At 45.0% G+C, this 24609-nt stretch overlaps 1 protein-coding gene across 1 annotated transcript; it reads left to right on the forward strand.

Moving 5' to 3' along the window:
- Positions 1 to 2086: 2086 nt before the first annotated feature.
- RNF2 (ring finger protein 2) lies at positions 2087 to 24398 on the forward strand. The gene is made up of 7 exons (XM_058842271.1): positions 2087 to 2803; positions 17192 to 17280; positions 17863 to 18023; positions 19224 to 19439; positions 20184 to 20456; positions 21333 to 21504; positions 21933 to 24398. The coding sequence occupies exons 2-7, from the start codon at positions 17194 to 17196 to the stop codon at positions 22032 to 22034; spliced, it is 1011 nt and encodes a 336-aa protein (XP_058698254.1). The 5' UTR covers positions 2087 to 2803; positions 17192 to 17193; the 3' UTR covers positions 22035 to 24398.
- Positions 24399 to 24609: the final 211 nt, after the last annotated feature.

Consider the following 24609-nt stretch of genomic DNA (forward strand, 5'->3'; position numbering starts at 1 on the left):
CTGTAGGGAGAGCCCCAAACTGGACACGATACCTGGATATGATCTAAGGAGTGCTGACACGAGGGACATGGTCTCCAATTTCCTGGCCACAGCAGCAGTGTCCCTGTGCCAAGCAGGGCTCCTCCTGGGGAGCACAGCTCTGCATCTGTACCACAGCTGTCCCCTGAGCACAAAACCCTCATGCTGATGTCTTGGCAGGAGAACAGCCTGCACTTGGACAGTACTTGGTGGCCTTTTTTTCACATCCTTAAAAGTAGCAAGAGCACATTGCAGAGGGGATCCGTGGTGCCACTATTAAATCATACAGGAAATATAAAACAGAATCAAGTAAATATTCTTAGAAATACAGTGAGCTGGACACTATTAGTGCAGCTTAAATGTGTTAAATTTCTTTTTTGTGTCTCTTTCAGCAAAAAGTTCTTAGAAACGTTCCTAATTTGTTCATTTACATAGCAGTGTATAGTTTTGCATTTTACCAGATTTCTTCCTGTGAGGGTGGAGAGACCCTGGCCCAGGGTGCCCAGAGAAGCTGCCCCTGTATCCCTGGAAGTGTCCAAGGCCAGACTGGATGGGACTTGGAGGAAGCTGGGAGAGTGGAAGGTGTCCCTGCCCATGGCAGGGGTTGGAACAAGATGAATTTAAGGTACCTTCCAACCTAAACCATTCTGGGATTCTGGGATTCCAACTCACCTTGCACTCCATCTGCCTTTGGAGATCTGACTTCCTGACAACTGTATGCTCTCATTTTGCAAATCTTATTTTTGCAGTGTAAAGCTTTTCTCACATAGAAAAAAAAATTACTAACAGTAGTATATTAGTATCCGAATTTCTTCACTCAGTGCTGCAGGCAATTAATAAGTGAAGCAATTTTACCAAAGGGCACTTCTGGTACCACAATAACTTGACAGACATTTTCCTTTCCTTGGCACTGAATTGCTGAAACTTCAGGAAAATGTCAGTCATTAGTTCTGACTGGTATTATTCTAAAGAGAGGAATGTATCAGAATCTCTTATTCCATTCTGTAGCAGCTTTGAATTTTAACACTGAAAGAGCTCAACACAACCCACTTCAGAAAAATAATTCTTCAAGAAACCAAATCAAGAACAAGGACTGTTAAATCCTATCCACAGTCGACTCTCTCTGGGATTTTTCTGAGACATTTGATCACACTTAGTAAACAGAGATGTTATCCCTGACTAACTTATCAAAGTCTTGTAAGGATCAATTATATAGGCTACAGTATAAGTCATAAGGAATACAAGGGAGTGAAAGCTACTCCATAAAAATAGTTACTTAGGAATACCCTGACTTAGGCTAGAATTTCTCAAAAATATGTTAAGTTTTTCAAGGAGAGGTCAAAGTCCAAACCAGGACTTTTAAAATATTCTAATTATGAGAAAACTAACTATAATACTCCAGGAAAACTTACTCTAGGAAAAAAATTGCCTTAAATACTCTGTATTGAATTACCTTAAATACTCCATATCGAATAATCTTAATTATGTTGCTTCATGATTAAAGACTGAAGTATTAATTCAAACTCATGTCTGATCTCTGTTCACTTTTTACTCACACCAGATTTAATTACATTAAATGCACTGCCTTGCTATCGCTATAAAATAGTTAATGCCAAGACCAGTAAAGACACCTCTGAAGACCCAAATCTCCTAAAAACAGCGTTAATTTACCAAAGGTTAAAACGCAGAGACAGGAAGGCAAACGTTTATTTCACATTAGGCCCGCAGAGCGGGCTGAAGATGCTCGAGAACACCTAAATGTATCGCAAACAGAAACACCACACGTCTTGCTGCAGCCACTGTCCCTTGTCCGAGGGGTGCGGGGATAGCGCTGGGCTCGGCTGCCTTGCCTGCCCGGGTTCAGCCGCTTCCCACAGCCCTCGGCCTCCGGGCACGGCTCTCTCTGGAGCGGCGTCCAAGAGCCCGGAGCTCAGGGAGCAGAGCCCAGCACAGGCCGTCCCGAGGCCACGCGTTCATCCCACAGAGCAGTGCGGTGGCGGCTCCGCTCCTGCCCGCGGAGCAGGGAATGAGACAGCACTAACCCCATCCCAGCTCCCAGGCTCACCTGGCCGAGGACAGCGGGGGCTGCTCGGGCCGGCCCCGCTTCAGCCAGGGCACCGCCACCTGCCCGCCCTCCGGCCCCGAGCTCCCGGGCTGGCTGCGGGAACCACAGAGTCACCGGGGCTGGAAAACACCTCTGCCATCATCGAGGCCAACCTATGCCTAACGCCACCCTGTCAGCCAGGCCATGGCACAAGTGCCACAGCCAGCTTTTCCTTAAACACCTCCAGTTTAATGAGGTGACTCCACCGCCCCCCTGGGCAGCCCTTTCCAATGTCTAAGCACCGCTTCCGGGAAGGCATTCATCCCGATGGGCGACCCGAACCTCGCCTGGCGCAGCTCAGCCGCCCCCGGCCGGGGAGTGCGGCCAATGGAGAGGGGCCGTGGTGCAGAGGCAGCCCCATAGGACGCGGTGCCGCATCCCAGGAACGGGAATGGAAAAGGAAAAGGATGCGGAGCACTGGCAGTGGAGGTGTGGACAGGGCGTGGAAAGCAGCGAGCGGCCCCGGCGGCCGCCGCGCCCCGGCCCTGAAGGAGGCGGAGGAGGGCGCAGGGCGGCCCGGGCGCGGCGGTCCCGTCCGCGCTCCCCCTGCCCAGCCCCGGCCATGAATATGTAACTCCCCTCTATTTCCCGAGCTCCATTGCGGAGCCGTCGCTCGCCATATTGTGCTGCGGGGGCTGCAGCGGCACCAGCGGCCACGGACCGAGGCGGCACCGGCGGGCGGTGAGCGCGGGGCCGGGCTGGGCCGGGGTGGGCAGCGCCGCCACCGCCAGGACTCGCTCTCCTTGCGGGGCTGGGGCGGGTGCGGAGCCTCGGGGGCCTGTGCGCGGTGTCCGAGCGAGGCTGACCCATGGCGGGGAAGCGGTGGGGTGGCTGCCAGGCTATACCGGCGGGGCGGGGCGGGGATCGGGGCTCGGGGGTGTTCGGGAGGAGCCGTGGCCAGCGGCAGCCTGGAACCCCCCACCCCCGTTGCCCCTAGCCCGGCCGTGCTGTAGGGCTGCGGGGCACCGAGCTGCCCCCAGGGCAGGCGTGCGGCTGCCGAGCCCGGAGCAGCCGGGGCATACATCTGTACACACATACCTATATCTGCGCAGCTATCTCCCTATGTATGCACGTACGGGTGTATCTGCAGGTGCATGTGTGCAGCTGCACGCCTGGAAGCTGCAGGCAGAGGTATCCCACGGCTCCATCGCAGCCGCAGTACCGCAGTAGCAGCCCGGCAAGCGCGGCACCGTCACTGCCATCCCCGGCAAGGCAGAGCTGGCTGTGCTGATCGCCGCTCTGCGCAGCGCGATCCTGGCTGTGATTTATAGCTCGGCCTTCCCGGTCTTTTGTCTGTCCCGCAGCCCGTGCCGAGCGGTGCTGGCTGGGCGTGATGCTCGCCCACTGGGGCTGGGAGCCACCCGGCTGCTCCCGGGAAAATGCCGCTTCCCACGGGGCAGCAGGTGCAGAAGGACGCTGTGTCGGGAGCTGAGGATGTGCCTCCTCCCTCCACATCGTTCCCGCTGCTTCCCGTACGAATTTAGCACGTGTTTCTTGCCAAGTTTTACGTTCTGCAGTAGCTCTCCTGGATCACTTGCCTTCCTCGCACCATTCCTGTGGCACCGTGCATCTGTGAAACAAGCACTGAGCAATATTCTTCTTGGGATTTTTGTAAGCTGTTTTTCAGACTCTCTTCTATGGAAAATAATTCGATCAAGTGCCTGATTCCACAGAAATCCAGAGAACAGCTAGTGGAGGAAGATGGTTTCCAGTATGATAATTCATAATCCAGCCTTGTTTGGAATTGGTTGTAGCTCTGTGTGATAATTCTGCATTGCACATGGGCTTTTAAGGATTAAAGGGAGTTGCTTGCATTTAAGAAAATGTGTCTGGTGTGCAGGTGAAATTATTATTGCTTGGGGAGAATTCTTTAATCGAGTGTCATTCATTCAGTGTCAAAGACACTGCAGGAGTTCCCTGCAGAGGTGCTCTGATTTGTGTTCATCTGTGTTTCCATTAAAAACTTGTGTAATGAGATAATTTGACTTTCTTATACATCATGTCAAGCTCAGAGCTGACATTTAGTTGTCAGCGAAGACAGAGGCACTGACTGTGACAGCAGCAGATATAGATGAGTAGTATATTTTGCATTAAAAAATATTAGAATGACTAACTTTATCAGTTGTGTGGAGATGGCAGGAATTTTCACTGGACAGCAGGAGCTGAAGTGTCAGGTACGAGTTTGTGGCTGGGTGTGACTGTTACAGTGCCTTTCAGCAATGACAGACAAATTGAAAGCATCTTTAAACTTCACTGCCCCATGAATTGTCACTCAGAGTGTTTAATAAATGCACAGTCACAGTGTTTATTAATATTGTTGTCTGCATTGAGGTTTGTGATAATAGAGGGACACAGACTTCGTAGTGGAGGTATTTTTTCACTTCTTCAGTGGCTAAAATTGTTGACATTTGGCTTTAAAGCTCTGAAGCACCAGCCTTGCTGCAGCTGCCAAGAAAAGCACTTTCTGTCATGTCTTGGAGGTGAATAATACGCAGGTGCCAGCAAAATAAATTGCATGGGTTTCCCTTGATCAGTGATGCTTTGTGTTTTAGGAGTGATGGGTGGTAATGGGCTGAGTATAAAGACTTGGTTGGGCATATTGGGTGATTGAAGCAGAATTCAGGGCGTTTGCAGTGCTCTGCTTGTCATTGAGTAGAAATATAGGATATGGGAAAGTCTTCAGTCTTATATGTGAAATAGATGTTGGGCTAAGTGAATTTCTTCATCTTTCTTTTAACTCTTTACCTTGCTTACAAAAAGAATGTAATGAGGGGAGGGAAAGGAGCTTTAAAAATGAGACTTCAGTCTGCAACTGCTCAGTTGTATTTTTCTTAGAAGGAGCATTGGATCTCCTCTTACTGAAGCACCAGCTCTAGGAACATGCATAAAAGAAGCATTGGAGTAAAGGAATTACTTTGACTTTTTTTCCCCTAAATACCTTTTACCTATTGTTTTCTGAATAGGTCAGCAGTTTAATAATGATGCGGACAGAGAGTAAAGAGATTGGTGAAGAGATGCTGTTGAGCCTCAGCTTGCTTCTGCTTGGTTTTCTGTTGATACAAATAACTGGCTGCCAAAGCTGACCTTAAATTCTTAATTTTCAGAGGAATGAGCAGCATTAGATATTGTGGAGCTGTTTAGACTTGTTGTGGTGGAGAAATATTTTAGGAATTACCCCTGTCTGCTTTCCCCCCCACTTCTGGATCCTGGAGCTCTCTTGCAGACAGCAGGGAGTTAGCAGTAGTGTTCTGCTAACTAATTAAAACCTAATCATTCTTTACTCTTCATCTCTTGGGGATAATGTTGAACTGTTTTGTGTAATTATTGGGTTAAACTGTGTTAAGTGTTTCTCCTGTAGTACTGTTTACAAAATGGACAGTGTTACTTGTGAGGGAGTCCTTGAAACACAAATTGTTTGCTGTTGCCCAGTTTTAGGTGAGAGCTGCCTGCTTGCCAATTTTGCTTTTATGTATTTATTACAGCTATTATGTCAATCAGACATAGAATGACTTGAGTCTTTTTGTCTACCGAGTGTTGTGGGGGTGTTTATTTTCTGTTTATTAATAACAAAGCTGTGTTTTTGTTCTCATCAAGAGATTTTTAGCACTGTTGGTTGTAGTTTCACTGCCAAGTGGGAGAGAAATCCTTGTGGCACTCTAACAGCTCTGGAAAAGCTGTACATTCAGGCATATTTGCTGGTCTGACATCTGAGAATTTCTTCCACAATATCAATTCAACAGAATGCTGCTGCTTATTGACATATCTGTTACCAAATGGGATGGTCAGTAGGTGTGCTGTGTGTTGAAGAGCAGGGCAGGTGTCTGGCTTGATGTCATCCTGGTAGCCTGGGGAGAGCAGTACACCCGAATTTCAGTGTATTTGGCCTCAATTTTTATGATGTTCCTTAAAATTTGCTTAGAAGTGTCTTTCAGCACAGTACCAAAGCAGCTGTCCAAGAAGGTGATGAGCAGGTTTTCACATTTTTTTGCTGGTGGGATGAAAAATAACAAACCATGTTGGTTTCCCAGTGAAGTGGAAGCAGATATGTGCTGGCTCCTCAGGCACTGAAGTTCAAGGTCTGGTGTGGTTATTTCAACCTGCTTTTGGTTTTAGACTGTCTTGGAAGGAACCTGGAATCCTGCACATTCCTCTGGCAGAACCAGTCGCAGCATTTGTGAAGATGCAAAAGTTTCTGAATTGTAGTGCGCAGATGTTCACAGAATTTCTGTTAAAATGTGCAGAAAATTTAAAGGCCACAACAGAGGTACTAAAATGATTAAACTTCACTTTCCTGACTGAAGTGCTCAAGTGTTGCTTTTGACAGCTGTTACTTCAAGGACACAGCAAGAGAGTGGTTAGCCTCAAAAAAATGTGCCAACAGAGCGGGGCAAGGAAAGATTAAAAACTAAATCTCATTAAAAATATCCTAAGGCAACAAATTAATTGTTTGTACAATTTAGTTGCTGTGACCAATTCAAGGTCCTTTTCTGGAGTCTGAAGCTTTGCTTTTGTTTGCTCCCAAAAGTTTTCAGTGCTTTATCCCTCCTGTTCTAATCTGATACAGCACTGAAATTAATTTTAGAAAGGAACTCTGGCTTTTCTTCTTCCCAGCTGGTTATTAATTCTGAAGTCCAAGGTAAATGTAAGAGATTAAGAACTTCATTTTTGAAACTCACCTGGCTAGTCACACACGTAGTATACAGTAGCATGCTTCATAGTATGAGAAACTTGGCATAAAATCTAACAAGTGGCAGTAAGATCACAACTCTACTCACTCCCTCAGAGTTCTGCTTAATATTGTTGCTTCACAGGGCTAAATTACAGCTTGGTAATGGCTCTTTTCCTTTTTATATGAATTCTTAGGGAAGGTCTTTGGCACATTTGAGGTCAAGTGTTTGCCTGATCTATTGACCCATGTCAACAGTGAAAAGTTGCTGTTCCTGTAACAGTTTTGGGTTTTGTTTCTACTCCTGGCAGAAGGCATTAATGTTGTAATGTATTTTAATACTACTTTGGATGAGATGTAGGTGTTGTGAAAGGCTAAGTTCCAGGATTTGAGCTTTAATGATTAAAATAATCTTACTGCCTGATGCATTAGAGCAGTGGGCAATGTTTACTTTTATGTGTGCATGTCTGTGTGTGTGTACCAAAACCTGAAAAGTTTTCAAATTAATCCTTCAAGATTAAAAAAAATCCAAGCTTTATAATTTAGGAATAGCCTGGGTTTGATGTGTGATGAGTTTGAGCAGGTGAATTCTGGACTCCTTAGAGGCAACTAATGATATAGATAATTCTCTGGAAATGTCATGGTATTTTTGTGTATTCCAGTTTTTCTAGCTGAGGAGATTTTCGGGAGGGTAGGATAGAGAGCTGGGAATGAGGTGCTGACGGTGAGGACTGAAGGTTATTGACAGGAATTGAGTGATCTGGGACGTGGTGTGAAAAAGCCACTGATGCATACAGAGTACAGACCTTGTTAGAATAAACTGGAATTTGAGCCTCAGCTCCACAGGACAGATGTACCTGGACTCAGGGTGCTTAACTGCTGCTATACTTTCCTGCTATAAATATAAAGAGAAGCACCAACCTAAAATTACATCTTTATGTCATGTCCAGAAGTACATGGCTGTTCCAAACACTGTCATAAAGCAGCCAGAAAACAGATCAAACAGGAGTTTGATTAACAGTTTAATTTGGTACTTTATTTTTTCCCTGTTCCCCTTGACATCTAAACCAGGAGGATTATCTCCCTTTGGACACTGCTGTCAGTGTTGGATTCATGGAGCCCTTCCAGAGGTGTCCAGATGCACAGCAGATGGTTTGTGTGAGGTCACACTCCAGTGTCCTCCGGCCAGGAGGAGTATCCTGACAGCCAGATTGGAAATGCTGCCTAACTCCATGGATTGATCCATCTCAGGGCCAGGGAACTGTGAGTGGCTCTTGTCTGGAAGATTCCATATCTCAAAGGCAAAACATTTTCTTGTGAGAATAAATACAGCCAGGAAGCTGTAAAAGACCATATGCTTCCAAGCCCATGGGTTTCAGAAATGCCAGTATTATTTTTTCCCCCAGTCAGATATCATCTGTCCAGCAGCCTTCCAGACATTCCATAATCACAGCATTAGGTGTTGTTACTTGCTTTTAAAGGGAGGATTTTTTTTAATGTTGAAGAGAAATTAAATCAAGTTTAGTTTATCTGAAAATGGGAGTTTGGGACTAGTTATCAGGAAAATGAAAACCTCTGCTGTGGTATGACTGAGAGGGACAGTCATGCTGGAAAAAGGTCTTTAGTGTTCCCATGGTCTTTAGTGTTGGGGCTGTTAAACTGCGCTGGTGCCTTGTATTTCTCTGCATTCCAGTTTTATTGGCTGCTTTGGGACATTTTTGAGTCTGTGGTCTTGAATTAATGATACATCTTTCCCTTCTGGCTGGGAGTGCTCTAGGGCAGCACTGAGGTTGTGTCTCTTTGCTAACTGCTCTTTATAGAGTGACAAACCTTGGATTTCTCAGTATTTTAAATGTAGAACTTGGCACAGTCTTGAGTGTGGGGCACATTTGTCACTCACGTATTTACAGATAGTCTTACTGCATAAGTAACTTCTCCACTGTGCCAGTCACCCAGTATCTGACATTCAGTGAGACTTTACCTAAGGAAATGTAAAATTTGTGTCTTAATATTAATTTTCTGGTTTTATTATAGTTAAATTGTTTTCTCAGCTATAGTGGGGCCACATTGATATAATTGATCTAAACATTTGAATGTTAATCTCTTCATTTCCTTCTGTAAATAAAATAGGAAAATAAGATGGCAGGGAGCCAGGTGCAAACACTGGTAAATTTGGATTATCATAGTGCTTCTCACATGTTTAATTTTCAGCAGGCATCACTTCAGTTGTAACTGGAGTTGGAATGACACAAAGTCATTGCTGGCGGTCAGGGTTGTAATCATGCAGGTGCTTTTAAACACTGCTTACCAAATTCAGCTCAGGGATCCCTGACATGAATCTGATCCTTGTCTTGCTTCCCGGTCATGCTGTTGCCCAGGAGTGGCTGGTGGGATGGTTTCTTTCTCTCATAGACCATGGGTCAACAAGATATTGATCCATAAGAGGCAAGGACCACATGGTTTTAAAACTGGTAGAGTAGGTTTAGATGGGCTATTGGGAAGGAATTGTTCCCTGTGAGGGTGGTGAGGTCCTGGCACAGGGTGCCCAGAGAAGCTGTGGCTGCCCCTGGATCCCTGGAAGTGTCCAAGGCCAGGTTGGATGGGGCTTGGAGCAGCCTGAGATAATGGAAGGTGTCACTGCCCATGGCAGGGGGTACAACTGGATGAGCTTTAAGGTCCTTTCCAACCCAAATCATTCCATGATTCTATGTTTCTTCTCCCTCATTTTTTGTCTAATTCAGAGTTTCTGTCCCACACACACATTCTGAGGGTGTGTTTGATTGTAAGCTGTACGGGTAGAAAGGACAATGTAAATACTTGTTAATTGTTACTGGATTTGGTTTCTGAAGCATGTAATTGGTATGTGAAGTTTCAGCTTCATATTTTGTATTAATTTGCCATCTTTTAACATTAGCAGTCTTTTAATTGGAGGTGATTGTGCTTTGCACATGATAGACTTCTAGTTAATGTGTACAAAATATTTGCAATTCTGGCTCTGTGGAAGTGCTGCAGACTATTCAATTTGAACCAAAGCAGGCATTTACAAAGGATCTCATATTCCCATCAGTATTAATTGATAAAGTGTTTGGTAATAATTTTGAAATTAGCCCACCAATGTTCTTTCAGGTGTTCTGTGAATAGCTGGAACTGTTCACTTGATAACACTCATGTTTAATCTCTACCTGATCCTCATGAATTTGCAGCTTGACAGCTATTCTGCACCATTTACAGCTCCATTCTAAGTGCTCTTTTTCTTAAGTATGTGGCTGTGTCATGAGTTTGTGGAGGAAACTCCCATTTTTAAGCAAATTTGCTGAGTATTCTTTATAACATACCAGGTGTCTGAGGGCCCAATTCCCTCACTGCTGTTTCTCCACAGGTCAGACAAATGGATTCTGTTTTGTATAAATCTGGTGGTCACTGTTGTCCCCAAAAAGCCTTCTGATTTTTCTTCTGTGGGTAAGGAGAATGCTTATTGAAGATATTTGGTCACCTGGATTGTAGGTTTGTGGACAGGAGAAGGTCATGTTCACCTTTCTTGAGCTCTTTGTTGTGGCAGTGATTTTTTGGCTGGCTAGCGTTGCTGTTGGCTTCTCTTGTCTGTCACTGTCTACACAGCAAAACTAAGGATAAAGATCTCTGATAGTGAGATAGCTCCATAGGATAGTGAGATAACCCTACAGGATAACTCCATAGGATAGTTTGGGTTGGAAGATACTTCCAGCAATCATCCAATACAACCCCCTGGCAAAAAGCAGGGCCAGTTGGTCAGATGGGTTAGCACCACATCCAGTTGAGTGTGACTGTGTTCCAGAGTGGGCATCCCACAGCCCCTCTCAAGTGACCTGTTATTGGTGACCCCTTGGCTGTGGCTTTCTGCTTTCAGGTAGGATTAGTTTCCCCTGTGGATTCTACTGCTTAGCACTTCTTAGCAGTTTATTCTGTCTATCCATATGCCTTTTGTCATAAGAAATACTTTCTCATTTTGGATTTCTTACATTAAGTAATTGTTGCTTTATATCTGGCTTGTGGTGGGAGCCCACAACACCTGGAGATTTTAAATGGGGTTTTGGTGCCTGTAACAGTTGATCTGATGGATACCAAGTCATACCTTATCTCTTGGATTCCTGCAAGGCTGATAACTTGAACCGTGCGTGTAGAACCTGCCCTACAGAGCCATCGTGCTTCAATTGCAATGCTGGACATCAGTCCCCGAGGCTGGATTTGTTGTCAGCATAGATCAGGTGTGATTGTGTCAAGAGAGGATGATTCTGCTTATGGCTCATAGAATATTGAATTCAGTTTGCAAGTAGACGTGAAGACCTTCTGGTGAGGGATGTATTGATGTTGAAGTGGATTGGGAAGCCAAGGCCTGATGGCTCAGTAAGCTAAACCCAGTTCAGTAGGATCTTCCTTTCTTGACTTTAGCCTCTTCAGAGATCAGGGAATAACTAGAGAAAGTGCAATATAAACTCAGCAAGAGACAGTTTGAGGAGTGGCAACAGTAACAAGGGATGGAAGGCACAGCCAAGTGAGTGACATCCTTGTTCAGGACCACTGAGGAGGGATTTCCAGAGCAGGGAACAAAAGGAGCTCCAGGCCAGAACCCAGTTTGGCTGTTTCCTGGGGGTCTTTTGATCCAGAGAGGAACATAATTTCAGGGTGAATACTAAACATACCAGATGATAATCTAGTACCAGTTGTCCTAGATTACAATTGGATGTAAAGCTATCTGAACTGCCAGGGAGCTGCAGGGAAGGTTAATTCCTTCAAATAGTGTGTTCCTGATTGTGTGATTTTCAAATCAAGCTCTAAGCCAATAAGTAAAACCAGAAAAAACCTTGAATTTCAGAATGCTTTAATTTAATCATTTGAAATGAATGTTTGAATTGAGTACTCTTGAAAATGTGCAGTCTGTTCCCAATACTAGTCATAGTGTGAAAGAGAGTAAAATTTAAAGCTCTAAACCTGTTATACTTCCAAGTTAACTGCACTATGAATATCTGTTTTTAAATGAAGTAATCCTTAGGAAGAAAAACCCCAAATGGTTGAAGTTGCTGTTGTATTTGGCACACTGAATAGCGGTCTAACTCTCCTACTGTTTTAAGTCTAAATATTTACCTTTTACATGTCGGGACAGAAATCAGTTATTTCTAAGATTTTAATACTCTCTAAAAATGTGTGTAATATTTTTTTTAAAGAGACTGATGCATTTTTTTCCCCATAAATGTTTTTTTTTCATGAAAGTATCACAGAAAGTTGAATGGGGGTGGTGTGGTTAATGTCACACCTGACTTGGGTTTGTGGTTTCTCTCTCCAGCTGCTTGGTGCCTTTCCAGTCTTTCTGTGGTCTCAAGGTGCTGACACAACCATGCTGCAGATGCTCTTTAGCCTTTGCCTGGGCTAAACCAGGCTCTGCAAAGCATTTTGGAGCATAATCCAGGTTGTGGGGAATCCCTGATGGTATCCTCTGCTCCCTGTTTAAAGCAGGACCACCATCAAGGTTAGTGCTGGGCTAGAGCTCAGGAAATGTTATATATTCAGAACTGACACATTTTCAGCAATAGTACTAAGGAGCTGCTACTCATTGGTGGATCTGAGGGTGGAAACCTGTGAAAGGTAAGCTGGGAATTGGTGGTGCTGAGCTCCTCCTTTGGCTGCCCACAGATATGACTGGTCTGCCCTAGGTGCTGCCAGCTGGATTTTATTTTTACTGGACAGCTTCAGGAGTGGGATACCCAAATGCTACTTCAGTCATGACTACATTGGAGTAAATAATTGAGTATATTTCAGTGTAAGAGGTTCTAAAGTGGGTGTGGAGTGTCAAGTGTGGATAATTGTTTGCTGGAGTTTTTTGTGCAAGCACATTTGGACGAAGGACATCCCAGCATAAATTCCCCAGTCAGTGAGCAGGCCAGAGATCCAAGGACCTTTCAGACAGGGTATTCCTTCCTGTTATGTTTTCCTGTAACTGCCTGTTTTCCAGTGCTTCAGGAACAAGACTACTTTCTTAAATTTTTAAATGCCAACTGGTCTTCCTAAAAAAAAAAAAGAAAAATTGTTGAGGTGTAATATATTGGTTTATCAATTAGCACTACTCAATCATACACTGTGTGTATCCTGTAATTATAGAGTTTGTGCTTAGGGATTTTGCTGTGCCTGAAGACTGAGTCAGTCTGAATGGTTGCAGGGGTCCATATAATATTCATTAAGCTGGTTTTCTTAATGGCTGACATTACATATTTTCTTAATGATTGACAAGAATGGCCCTCTGGCCACAGGATTAATCCCAGCTACTACTACTTGTTGGTGGCTCTGGGAGAGAGAGGTTTGATCTACTAGAGGTCAGGGTTAGATGGGATATTAGGAAGAAATTTCTGCCTATGCAGGTGGGGAGTCCCAGGCACAGGGTGCCCAGAGAAGCTGTGGCTGCCCCATTGCTGAGAATCTCCAAGGCCATATTGGACAGGGCTTGGAGCAACCTGGGATAGTGGAAGGTGTCCCTGCCCATGGCAGGGGGTTGAAACTGGTTGATCATTAAGATCCATTCCAGTCCAAATTGTTCTGTGATTCTATAAATGTGGTTTCACCCCAATTAGCCTGTTTTTCTGTGTCTGGTTGCTTTCCTCTTATATCCAGAGGGAACAGACAAGTCATAATGGTAAAAAGATGATAAAAAGTCCAAGGTTGTGGTGTGTTAGAAGTTTTTTCAAGAAAGGCTTACAGGGATGTCTGACTTCATGTCGTTCCTGGTGCTCACATGTGTGAACTTAGAAGAAATCCCACCTTTGTTATAAAGTGGAAAAGATGTGAAATGTTGAACAGGTGAAAATTGGGTATTGTTGAGGTGAAACCTGTGTCATACTGTGAGCTGGGAAAATTAGAGTGAGAAACCTGTCATGTAATACTTTCTTGCAAAACAATGCCAAAAGTGATGCAGAGGAAGAGTGAACTATGCCAGTGATTTCAGGAATGTGAGATTTCACTGGAATAAATTTCCAGACTGAAGAACAAATGTGAGGTTTGACAATTTTTCTCTATCATCTGTCCCTTTGCCAGTAGTAGTTAATAAGAAGTCTGTTGTACCTTCAGTCTAGAAACTTTATACTGCATATTTTTCCCTCTGAACACAGTCAAGAACAGGAATATAATCTTCCTTCAGCTCATGAAAATCTTCCTACTTCTGTAGCTCTAGAAGGAATCAGCCAGTGTGACCTGAGCCATGCATAATTTCCTGCTTTGAATCTAGTAGCAGTGGACTGTCCTAAAAGGAAACTGAAGAGTCAGCTAAATGTAGAGGTGTTTCGCACCTCACTTCCCCCAACAAATGGAGAAGGTCATTCATTGATGCAACATCTGAAGAGATGATTCACTGGCTATGGTTTTGTGGCTGCTGGTTGGTACTTGGTGAATGTTACATGGTCAATGAAATTCTGAGGCAAAATGTGTCTCCTGACTGTGGAGATGGGTGTTTGATCCTGGTGCCAGCTCTGCATGTTGCTGTGTTCAATTTCTGCAATGTGAGGAAACACAATCCAGTTTGAGAACCACCAGTGCTAGAGGGAAGAGAAGTCAGACCTTATTCACATGCATTTTTCAGGAATGATATAGATACGGAAATTGCAGGGGATCAGGACAAAAGCTTTTGCTTTTTTTTAAAAACAGGCTTATTTATTGATCATCAAGAAGAGTAGAAACTCCATGGAGCATAATTTGATTGTCTTTTTTTGTTGATCCAGCATACTTGGAATTCACTACGTTTCCACTGCTCCTCAGATTTCCCTTGCCAGAGGCAGAGGAGGTGTTTGGTAGTGACAGAATGGGCTGTGTGGATCTCTGCAGCTTTTTCCTCTTAAAATTTGAAAGTACTATCACTGCAGCCCTTAGAGTGAGAGTGAAGCACTTGGTGTCTCAGATGAGAAGCATTTCAAGTAAAGCTTGTCAGTTATTTATCATAATAGCTGTACAGTGTCCTATGCAGAGTAGCCTTGGGTTTGTAGGCTTGGCTGCAGGATAAATTCTAGACTCACTGAGGCTGGAAAAGACCTCTAAGATCATCAAGTCCAAGCTGTGCCAAATCTGCACCATGTCACCACCACCAGAGCACTGAGTGCCACATCCAGGCCTTACTTTGACATCTCCAGGGATGGGGACTCCAAACCTTCCTGGGCAGCCCCTTGCAATGCCTGATCACCCTTTCCAGGAAGACAGGTTGGTGTTAATGTGGTTGTTGTGCAGATGGATGGGTTTGGTGATGGCCTGGCCCCCAGAGCTGCTGTTCTGTGTTAGCAGGTGCCAGCGCATGAGTTCAGGTGAAGAGTTACCTCTGCATGCAGGGGCTGCCAGGATGAGCTCTTCTCTTCAGTGTGAAGAGTAGGCTCATGTCTGGGACAGACTGGATCCTCTGGGACTCTGCTCTCTTGGTCCATGTGCTCCAGCAGGTTTTGGCAAGGGTTGTGATTAGCAGCTTCATGAATTTCTTTCAGCAGCTGAAATGATGGTTAATTGAATGTGTCAGCTTTAAAAGCACACAAGAGTGGTATCCAGTGCAGACACAGAATGGTGTTTGGCCTCTGTCAGAACAACACATAAAAAAAATTCTTATCCTGAAGCACTTAGCTTCCTGTACACCTGGAATTGCCTTAAATATTAGTGGAGATTAGAACACAGACAAACAGTTTCCTTTCTTTGCTGAGATGTGTCACTTAATGTCATCATTAAATTCATACCACTGAATAACTGAAATAAAACACTCAAGAGTCCTGACAAGACAGACCAGTGCTTTAGTCTGCAGCTGGGGATGTGATGGCTTCTCACCTTTGCTCGGTGGTGAGGTCTTAACTGAACATGGGAGTTCTCTGATCCCCACAGGGGAACATGTCTCTTGTGACAAGTAAACTGTGGTTTTAGGGCACAATATTTACACAGTAAAATTGGAGTTGGAGGTGGAGGGGGAATGGCTTCAGACAGTCAGAGGGTACATTTGCATGGGGTATTGGGAAGAAAATCATTCTCTGTGAGGATGGTGAGGCCCTGGCACAGGGTGCCCAGAGAAGCTCTGGCTGTCCCTGGATCCCTGTCAGTGTCCAAAGCCAGACTGGATGGGGCTTGGAGCAAACTGGGCTTGTGGAAGGTGTCCCTGCCTGTGGCAGGGGATTGGAACTGAATGATCTTAAAGCTCCCTTTAAACCCAAACTATTCAAGGATTCTGTGATTCTACTTAATAGACATAATAGTGGATATGGCTATTTTATGTCAGGCTTTTTTTCCCCCCCTTCCTCAAAAAGAAGAAAAATACCAAGTGAGAAAACTGATTTCTGTGCCTGCATAAAAGTAGATCTAATACTCTGCACAGCTTATCTTGCTTTTCCCTTCACAATTAATTAAAGCTTATATAGTAACCTTGTTCTCCAGAGAGTTTGGGCCTTTTCATAAAGAACTTAATGAGTTGGAAAATGGATTATAATGTATGTGATAGATGCCAATAGGAAATGCATTTGGCTGCTGAATTAAGGGTCTGGAAACCCAGATCTAAAAAATGAATGAGAGAAAGTACTTCTTCCACCTAGAAAAAGGGTCTGAAACTGCAGTCTTGCCACTTACATAGTTAAAATTATTTTTTTAATAATAAAAGTTTTTTTAAATAATAAATTTTCCTGCTCAAGGCAGGCATTTTTGGAGCCATGGGAAGCAATGCCTCCTCTCCCCCAGCATAAAAGTGTTTTCTGTTCAGAAACATAATTTTCTTCTGTCACTTTGACCAGACTTTTTCACATCTGCAATGATTCTGTGTTGTAATTTTACCTCATCGCATACATTAATACTAAAATTTTAATGGAGCAGTGCAATTTCTCTGGGTTTTAAAAATTATTATTAAAATTATGCAGTGACTGGGTTTCTTATGATCTTTCAGTATCCTTCAAACTTCTGATATGAAAGCCCATGGGATGTGTTTTGAGGAAGAAGGAAAAGCCCTTGTGGTGTGTTTAAGTGAGCGTGTTTGACTGGTGTGCTGTGTCCTGTCTCATTTTGCCCTTCCCCTTGGTTTAGGAAGGAGACCCTGCTTGATCCATGTGCATGTTTGGAAGTGGATGTTTTAGGAGTATTTTCCACATCAGGTGGTATTTGTGGCCCATGTTCTCTGGCTTTCAGTTCACTGTCACTTCTGTTTAACAACTGAATTGATTTTTGCCAAGTGTTCATGGCTGAGCAGCTCCCCAAGTTCTCCTGGAGTGGTACAAGCAGGGGATTACTAATGTGTGATACAGCAGAGCCTGGTACATGGGGGGACGTGTTCCCTGGAGCCTCTGCTTGGCTGGACACACACTGCTGCAGCTTGGGAGAAGAGAGGATCCTGAGCCAGACACACCTGAGTGCTCAGCCCATGTCCTTTCTTTCCTCAGCCATGTCTCAGGCCGTGCAGACCAACGGGACGCAGCCTCTGAGCAAGACCTGGGAGCTCAGTCTGTATGAGCTGCAGAGAACACCCCAGGTAATCACAAAACCTTGGGACTGCTGGGCTTGGGAGGGACCTCTGGAGATCACCCAGTCCAGCCCCCTGCCCAGGCAGGGTTGCCCAAAGCAGGTGACACAGGGGCACACCCAGGTGGGTTTGGGATGTCTCCAGAGGGGAGACTCCACACCCTCCCCAGGCAGCTGTTCCAGGGCTCTGGACCCTCCAAGGAAAGGAGTTGTTCCTCATGTTGAGGTGGAAGCTGTGTTTAGTTTCTGGCCATTGCTCCTCATCTTGTCACTCGCACCACTGAATGGAGTCTGGCACTGTTCTCTGACACCCCTTGGAGATACTTAATGAGATTCCCTTCTCAGTCTTCTCCAGACTGACCAGGTCAAACTCCTACAGTCTCTCCTCATCAGAGAGATGCTCCAGACCCCTCATCAGCTTCACTGGCCTCCACTGGACCCTCTCCAGCAGCTCCTTTTTTTTTATTGTGTCCTGCAGGGCTGGCAGCATTGGTGTTTTGTGTGCTTGCTGTGTTTCCTTGGGTAAAACATGCTGTCTCAATGAGGAAGGGACTCAGTCCCAGGAAAGAACCTTTCTCTTCTTTGCTGCTAGGAAGCCATCACAGATGGCCTGGAGATCGTGGTGTCCCCCCGGAGCCTGCACAGTGAGCTCATGTGTCCCATCTGCCTGGACATGCTCAAGAACACCATGACCACGAAGGAGTGTCTGCATCGCTTCTGTGCTGACTGCATCATCACTGCCCTCAGGAGCGGGTCTGTGAGCACTGCCAGGGGACACTGCCAGGGGACACTGCCAGGGGACACTGCCAGGGGACACTGCCAGGGGACAGGGAGGGAACATGGCCAGGGCATGGGGGGGGTGGACACTGCCAGGGGATGGGGGGAGACACAACACTGCCAAGACATGGGGAGGGGACACTGCCAAAGATGGGACACTGCCGGGGAAAAGGGATGGGATGCTGCCAGAGGACATGAAGGGGATACTGCCAGGGACAGGGATGAACACTGTGGAGGAAAGAGGGCTTGGACAGTCCACTGCACTTGAGGGGGAAGTGTCTTCGGCAAGGGGGCGGTTGATGTAGGACAGTTACTGTACACTGAGAGTTTCTGAATGTGCAGTACTCCTTTCAAATCCTGTTTTTCCATGTTCAGCCATCTCTGGAAGACAGATCAAATTGCTTCCTCATGAAAAATAATTTCATAATTCTGTTTCTTGTAAGGAGTTGAAGTCCTCTTTTGTGTTCTTTTCTTCTTAGATCCAGTAACAGTAAAACAAAAATACACATTGCAAACAAAATTTGGTTTCATTTCCATTATTCTTCCTTTTTCTATTAATACATTTCAAATTATGTGGCCTTCAGCCATTTCAAATTATGTGTCCTGTGGGTGTTAGAAATCATGGAATCATAGAATCCCAGAATAGTTTGTTGTGGAAGGGACCTTAAAGCCCATCCAGTCCCACCTGTACCACGGGCAGGGACACCTTCCACCATCCCAGATTGCTCCAAGCCCTGTCCAGCCTGGCCTTGGACACTTCCAGGGATCCAGGGGTAGCCACAGCTTCTCTGGGCACCCTGTACCAGGACCCCCCAACCCTGACAGGGAAAAATTTCCTCCTAAGACTATGCCTTAGTATAATTTCCACTAGACATCCATTTTCTCTAGGTAAAAATCCAGCCAGAAAATGAAAAGAAGAGGGGAATGTGGGACTTTTGATCTCTTCAGTCTAAATAGTTTGCTCAACATACTTTAAAATAAAAGCGCAGCAGGGATCTTTGGGATATTTAAGTGTCTCCAACTACCTGAACTGTCAAGAGACAGAAGCCCCTTTCCAGATTTACTATAAATACTGAGTCTTAGGGAGTACTTTGAGCAAGAATGGAAGCAACAGGGCAGAGTTGTATTACAGCTGGAGAGTTAAGTGTTGTTTGCTTCCTTCTTGTCCATGTCCAGCAACAAAGAATGTCCCACATGTCGCAAAAAGCTCGTTTCAAAAAGATCCCTGCGGCCAGACCCCAATTTTGATGCTCTCATCAGTAAGATTTACCCGAGCCGGGATGAGTATGAAGCTCATCAGGAGAGGGTGCTGGCCAGGATCAGCAAGCACAACAACCAGCAAGCCCTGAGTCACAGTATTGAGGAGGGATTAAAGATTCAGGCTATGAACAGGTACGTAATCACCTTGATTGCCTCTAGCCTAAAAATACAATGCCTGTCCTCATGCCTTGTGGAGCTTGAGAATCTTCTCCTCTCCTGTGATACCTGGCAAAACAATCCCTAACCTTTGGCAAAAGAATTTCTAACCTTTTGTCTACTATCAGAAATCTCTGTATCACTCCCTGCAACATCTGTGGCAGCCTGAAACTTCAGCTTAGTTTTACCAAACTATGTCTGTCATGTCTTAGATAAGAAACCATAACACCATGAATCCTGTACCAAAGTGCTACCCTTACATGCCAATAAATGCACAGAATACCAGGACTTGGGGCTTACTTGTCACTTAATTCATAGGCGGGATGGAATCTGTGGTGGAATTCCAGATGTGCATTTAAATCTAAAAGGGACAGCTAGGAGAGAGGTCCCAAACTTTGCATGGTAAAGCATGGTGTGATTTAATAATTCTAATCACATGTGGATCCATGTTTGGATTAAAACAATGGTCTGCAATTGCCTGAAAAACAACTGTGTGAACTTAAAATAGTCTTAAGATACAACTAAAAGGTGTTTGAGGGACATGAAAAAATGAATAGTTCTGTCCATGAGTATCTTTTTCTACAAAAGAATTATTACTAATTTTTTAAACTTTAAATCTCCCTGAAATGTTCAGTGCTCCTGTGTGCACATGCCTACCTGGGGAGGAGGTATTGAGGGTTCTGGATGGGTCAGGGTGTATCTCTGCCTGTTTTTGGTTAGGTTGCAGCGGGGCAAGAAGCAGCAGATTGAGAATGGCAGCGGGGCCGAGGACAATGGCGACAGCTCCCATTGCAGCAACGCCTCCACACACAGCAACCAGGAAGCAGGGCCTAGCAACAAGAGGACCAAAACCTCAGATGACTCTGGGCTGGAGCTGGACAACAACACCACCACTGTGGCCATAGATCCCGTGATGGACGGGGCCAGTGAGATCGAGCTGGTGTTCAGGCCTCACCCCACCCTCATGGAGAACGATGACAGTGCGCAGACGAGGTCAGTGGCCCCATGCCATCTCCAGGTATTCTGCTGCTATTTCCTGGGGCTTTGGTTTTCCATCATTTCTTGGGGCTTCTAAATATCAATTTACTTCAGTCATACCACATCTTGTTTAACTGTATCACAGGATGGTTTGAGGTAGGAGGGAGTGACCTTAAAGCCTATCCAGTGCCACCCCCTGCCATGGGCAGGGACACCTTCCACTAGCCCAGGTTGCTCCAAGCCCCATTCAGCCTGGCCTTGGACACCTCCAGGGGTCCAGGGACAGCCACAGCTCCTCTGGGCAACCTGTGCCAAGGCCAGGTGCAAATAAGCACTCTTCCCTTCTTTCTGTTCCAAGTCAGGTAGATGGCACTGCTCACCATCATAAAAAATACAGTCATAAGCTGTATTAAGCCTTTGATCAAAAATAAAGCTGTTTTTAAGTTTTTCTAACATTCCAGTTCACTAGTGGGATGATGGTGTTATAACAGCCCCTTTCTACTTACTCTGAGATTCTTTGGAAATAAACAAACCTTGTATAAGTGTCAGCAGTTTTCAGAGCAGCTTTGTGTCAGCAGGATTTGCAGCCTGGCAGCTTTTCCTGATTTTTTTTGTTCATAATCCAGTCCAAGCACAAATTGCAAGTTTCGTCTCATAGCAGAGAGTCAGAGAAAGAGAGTAGTTTTATAGTGTTTCCTCGGATCTTTTCTTGGCTTTCTCTGCTGATGAGACATCTCTTTGTGATGGGTATAAATCTCTGCAAAGTGTCAGCTGGGAACTGTCTCTAAAGGCCTTTTCACAGCTAATGTTTAATACTTGGGGCGTTGTGGAAGGGTTTTCCCACAACTGCTGCTCAGTCATTATTGGTGATCTGTGTGGCTGTTGTCACAGGTACATCAAGACCTCAGGCAATGCCACGGTTGATCACCTGTCCAAGTACCTGGCAGTGAGACTGGCCCTGGAGGAGCTTCGGAGCAAAGGTGAATCCAACCAGATGAACCTGGACACGGCCAGTGAGAAGCAGTACACCATCTACATCGCCACTGCCACCGGCCAGTTCACCGTAAGCACTGCACTGCCCCCACTCAGCTGGCTAACCACAGCCCTGCATGCACATCTGCTCTAAACACACTCAGCTGGGCTCTTCCCGAGCTGGCTCAGGGTAAAATTCATGGCACCAGCTTATTTAGCAGCAGATCAGCTGCTTTTTGGTAAAAGCTTGGTTGTAGAAAAAGAGGCATAGAAATTATCTTGGGAAAATGCAGTGATAGCAGAAAACATGACCTGGCTTATGCCATTCTTTTCCAATCAAAATTGAAGAGGGAAAAATACTACTTCACTTGAGAATATTTGTGGTTTTTAGCTTGTAACTTGTGCCACATTTTTGGTTACTTCTTCAAGTCAACACACTTAAATACTGATTTAAGTAGCCTGTTTTACAGCACAACATCAGATGACTGCATTTGTTCCCATTTTGCTGTTCTCTTCTAGGTGCTAAATGGGTCCTTTTCCTTGGAACTGGTCAGTGAGAAATACTGGAAAGTGAACAAACCCATGGAACTGTACTATGCCCCCACCAAGGAGCACAAATAAGTGCTGGGAAACTGGGATGGAACTAACTCTTTTTATAGCTATGACTTCTTTAATATTAAAATAAGGCATCACCAGTATCTTCATGGACAACACATGTGGTGCCTTCAGGCACTCTCAGTATACTCAGTAATGACTAGACAGTATTCTGAGCTGTATTTAATTTAGTCTTTGGGTTGGGTTATTTGGTTTTTCCCTAGGAGACTAAATGACCTTCTCCAGTGCATTCCAGTGTTTGAGATGCTTTTTTGTTCCTAATGCATGATATCTGATCCAGTGTTCCGGTTTGGAATGGCTTTGTTTTGTCCAGGTAAATCTGGATTTCTGCTCCATCAGACACAGTTATAGTAGCCTCTGTGAAGTGTAGAGTGTTGGATGGCCAAGGAAGTCTGTTCAGTAGTAGCATATGCCAAGGAATGTGTTAAATGTTGGAATTTGGTGACTGTTATCCATCTGAAGAACTGATTGGTAGAGAATGGATTTGAGATAGTCTTGCAGCTAGAGGTAATCTGATTCCCTAGGAAAAGTTCATTAGGACATTTTCTTGTGAACAAATGTGAATTTTGCATCTTGTGGGAGGTATTGCTGCCCATGGTAGGGGCTTGGACCAAGATGGTGTTTAAGGTTCCTTCGAAGTCCAGCCATCCGGGGATTCTGGGATTCCAAGGAGAGCTGCAGTGAGAAAACTGACACTTTAAAACTTTGCTATTTACAGGGCTTAATTTAATATTTCAGTGCAAGGTGGTTAATCAGTTTGGTTTGGTTTTGTTTTTAATGGCTATTTCAGTCAAAAAACACCCAAACACCCCAAACCTATAACTCTTCCCCATGCAGGACATGCCAGTCTTGATTCCTGCCTGGCCCCTCCTGCAATGTTGGCCTGTCCTCACAGCTGAACTGAAGGAAATCTGGATGTTTCATAGCCCTGCTATGTTCCCTAGAATAGGATCTCTGTTGTGAATGTGCTGTAAAGAACTGTCCAGAAAACCTTTTTTGTTAAAGCAAATCCCCCAAATTTCCAGCGCACAGCCATCAAAATGCTTTGCTTGGGGATTTGTATCACCCCAGCAGGGACCTTTTCCTGGCATCAATGCGAGTAGGGAAGACTTTGACTGTAAGCTGCTCCAAGATTCTACTTTTGTTACTTTGCCATAGCTTTAACAAACATGGCTTAGCACTTTGGAAGACAACTTCAGTACTTGACAAAGTTTACCATTTAGTGTCTTACCTTTAGGCTTAAGTTTCCCAACATGGGCAGTGGGCCATGCTGTAAGGCATGCTGCTTACAGCAAGGCATGCTGCAAGGCAAGCTGCTGGTCATTTATGTGTACAGCCCCTGTTCCCTGACTTTGGACCTTGCTGTGGCTCTGAGAGGGCAGCTTGACCTCTCCCATGTCCTCTCTGAAGGGGAGCTGTCACCACGAGGTTCCCTTTGCTCAAAGACTTGCTGATGAACCCTCCCCTGTTTGCCCCTGAGGCTTGATGCAAAAAGTTGGTGGTAGGTGGGAAGCACCAAGCTTTACTCCACACAGTGTGGTTTACACTCCTCCTGTGTCCTGCCTGGACTCCCACTGGCTTTGGCATGTGATACAAAAGTATTCTGCTGCTTGGGATTTTCCTGGGAAGGATTTGCCTTTCCCTGGCTCTGGGCTTTCCTAGCACTTGTAAATAGTGTCCCTTTTGGCTGCTGTTCAGATCAGCTTTATCCTGCTGTGAAAGCTGCACAGGCTTCTCTGAGTAACTTAATTATTTCCTCTGACTGGAGAACCTTGGGCTTTTGTGACATGAAATGAAAGTGTTCAGGCCCAGAGCACAGAGGGGCGGCTGTTAGGGACCTGTTTTTGCTGACTTCGTGAAGCGTTGCTGTATAGACTGTAGTGCATGTCCACAGAATATAATGGGGGGTGGGGGAGTGGCTGTGCTAAATGCTTTGAAGTTACTGGGGAAACTTCTAGATTAGTGCCAGCATCCCTCCTGGGGGGAGCTGAGGGGAGGGACAGTCCCTTAAGCAAGAGAGGTGTTGTGAAGCTGAGCAGTCTGTCTAGCTGTCACTTTGTCTCCAGTTCTTTTGAAAAGCGTGGGAGAATGTGAACCTTTTTATATTCATGTTGTAGTGAATTCCCTGAATATTTATGTTCTTTAAATATTATATATATAATGTAGTTATTTGATTAAACCATTGATTGCACTGTGACTCTTTAGTGCTATAAACTATTTTGTTTTCAAAATGCCATTACTATTCCCCCTTTTAAAGGCTATGTTCTTTTTTAAGTACATAATGTGTGTTACATACGGGTAAGCCTAATATCCAACTAAAGTCCCACTGAAATGCTCAAACTGACAATAAAAGCAAAAATGTTATCAACAGCCTGTTGGGAGTTGCAGTGCTGCTTCCTCTTGTGGTTGATAAAGGACCCCCTTTGGGCAGTGTTAGTGTTCGTGCTGCAGTGCCTGGGGCTGTGCAGGTGCAGCTCAGCTCCACCAGTGGTAGCTGTTACAGTCCCCTGAAAGCAGCTCAGCTCCTGAGCCTTGAGTGAGAAATAGGGGCACACAGAAGGTATCAGCTCTTCCACTGACC

Source organism: Poecile atricapillus, chromosome 7, assembly GCF_030490865.1.
Source record: "Poecile atricapillus isolate bPoeAtr1 chromosome 7, bPoeAtr1.hap1, whole genome shotgun sequence".
Classification (NCBI taxonomy): domain Eukaryota; kingdom Metazoa; phylum Chordata; class Aves; order Passeriformes; family Paridae; genus Poecile; species Poecile atricapillus.

Excerpts from the sequence above, each read along its gene's own strand:
- RNF2 (XM_058842271.1), top strand. The coding sequence starts at position 17,194 with ATGTCTCAGGCCGTGCAGACCAACGGGACGCAGCCTCTGAGCAAGACC. Across the intron at positions 18,024-19,223 it reads ATCACTGCCCTCAGGAGCGG|CAACAAAGAATGTCCCACAT; the intron begins GTCTGTGAGCAC and ends GTCCATGTCCAG. Across the intron at positions 21,505-21,932 it reads CTGCCACCGGCCAGTTCACC|GTGCTAAATGGGTCCTTTTC; the intron begins GTAAGCACTGCA and ends GTTCTCTTCTAG.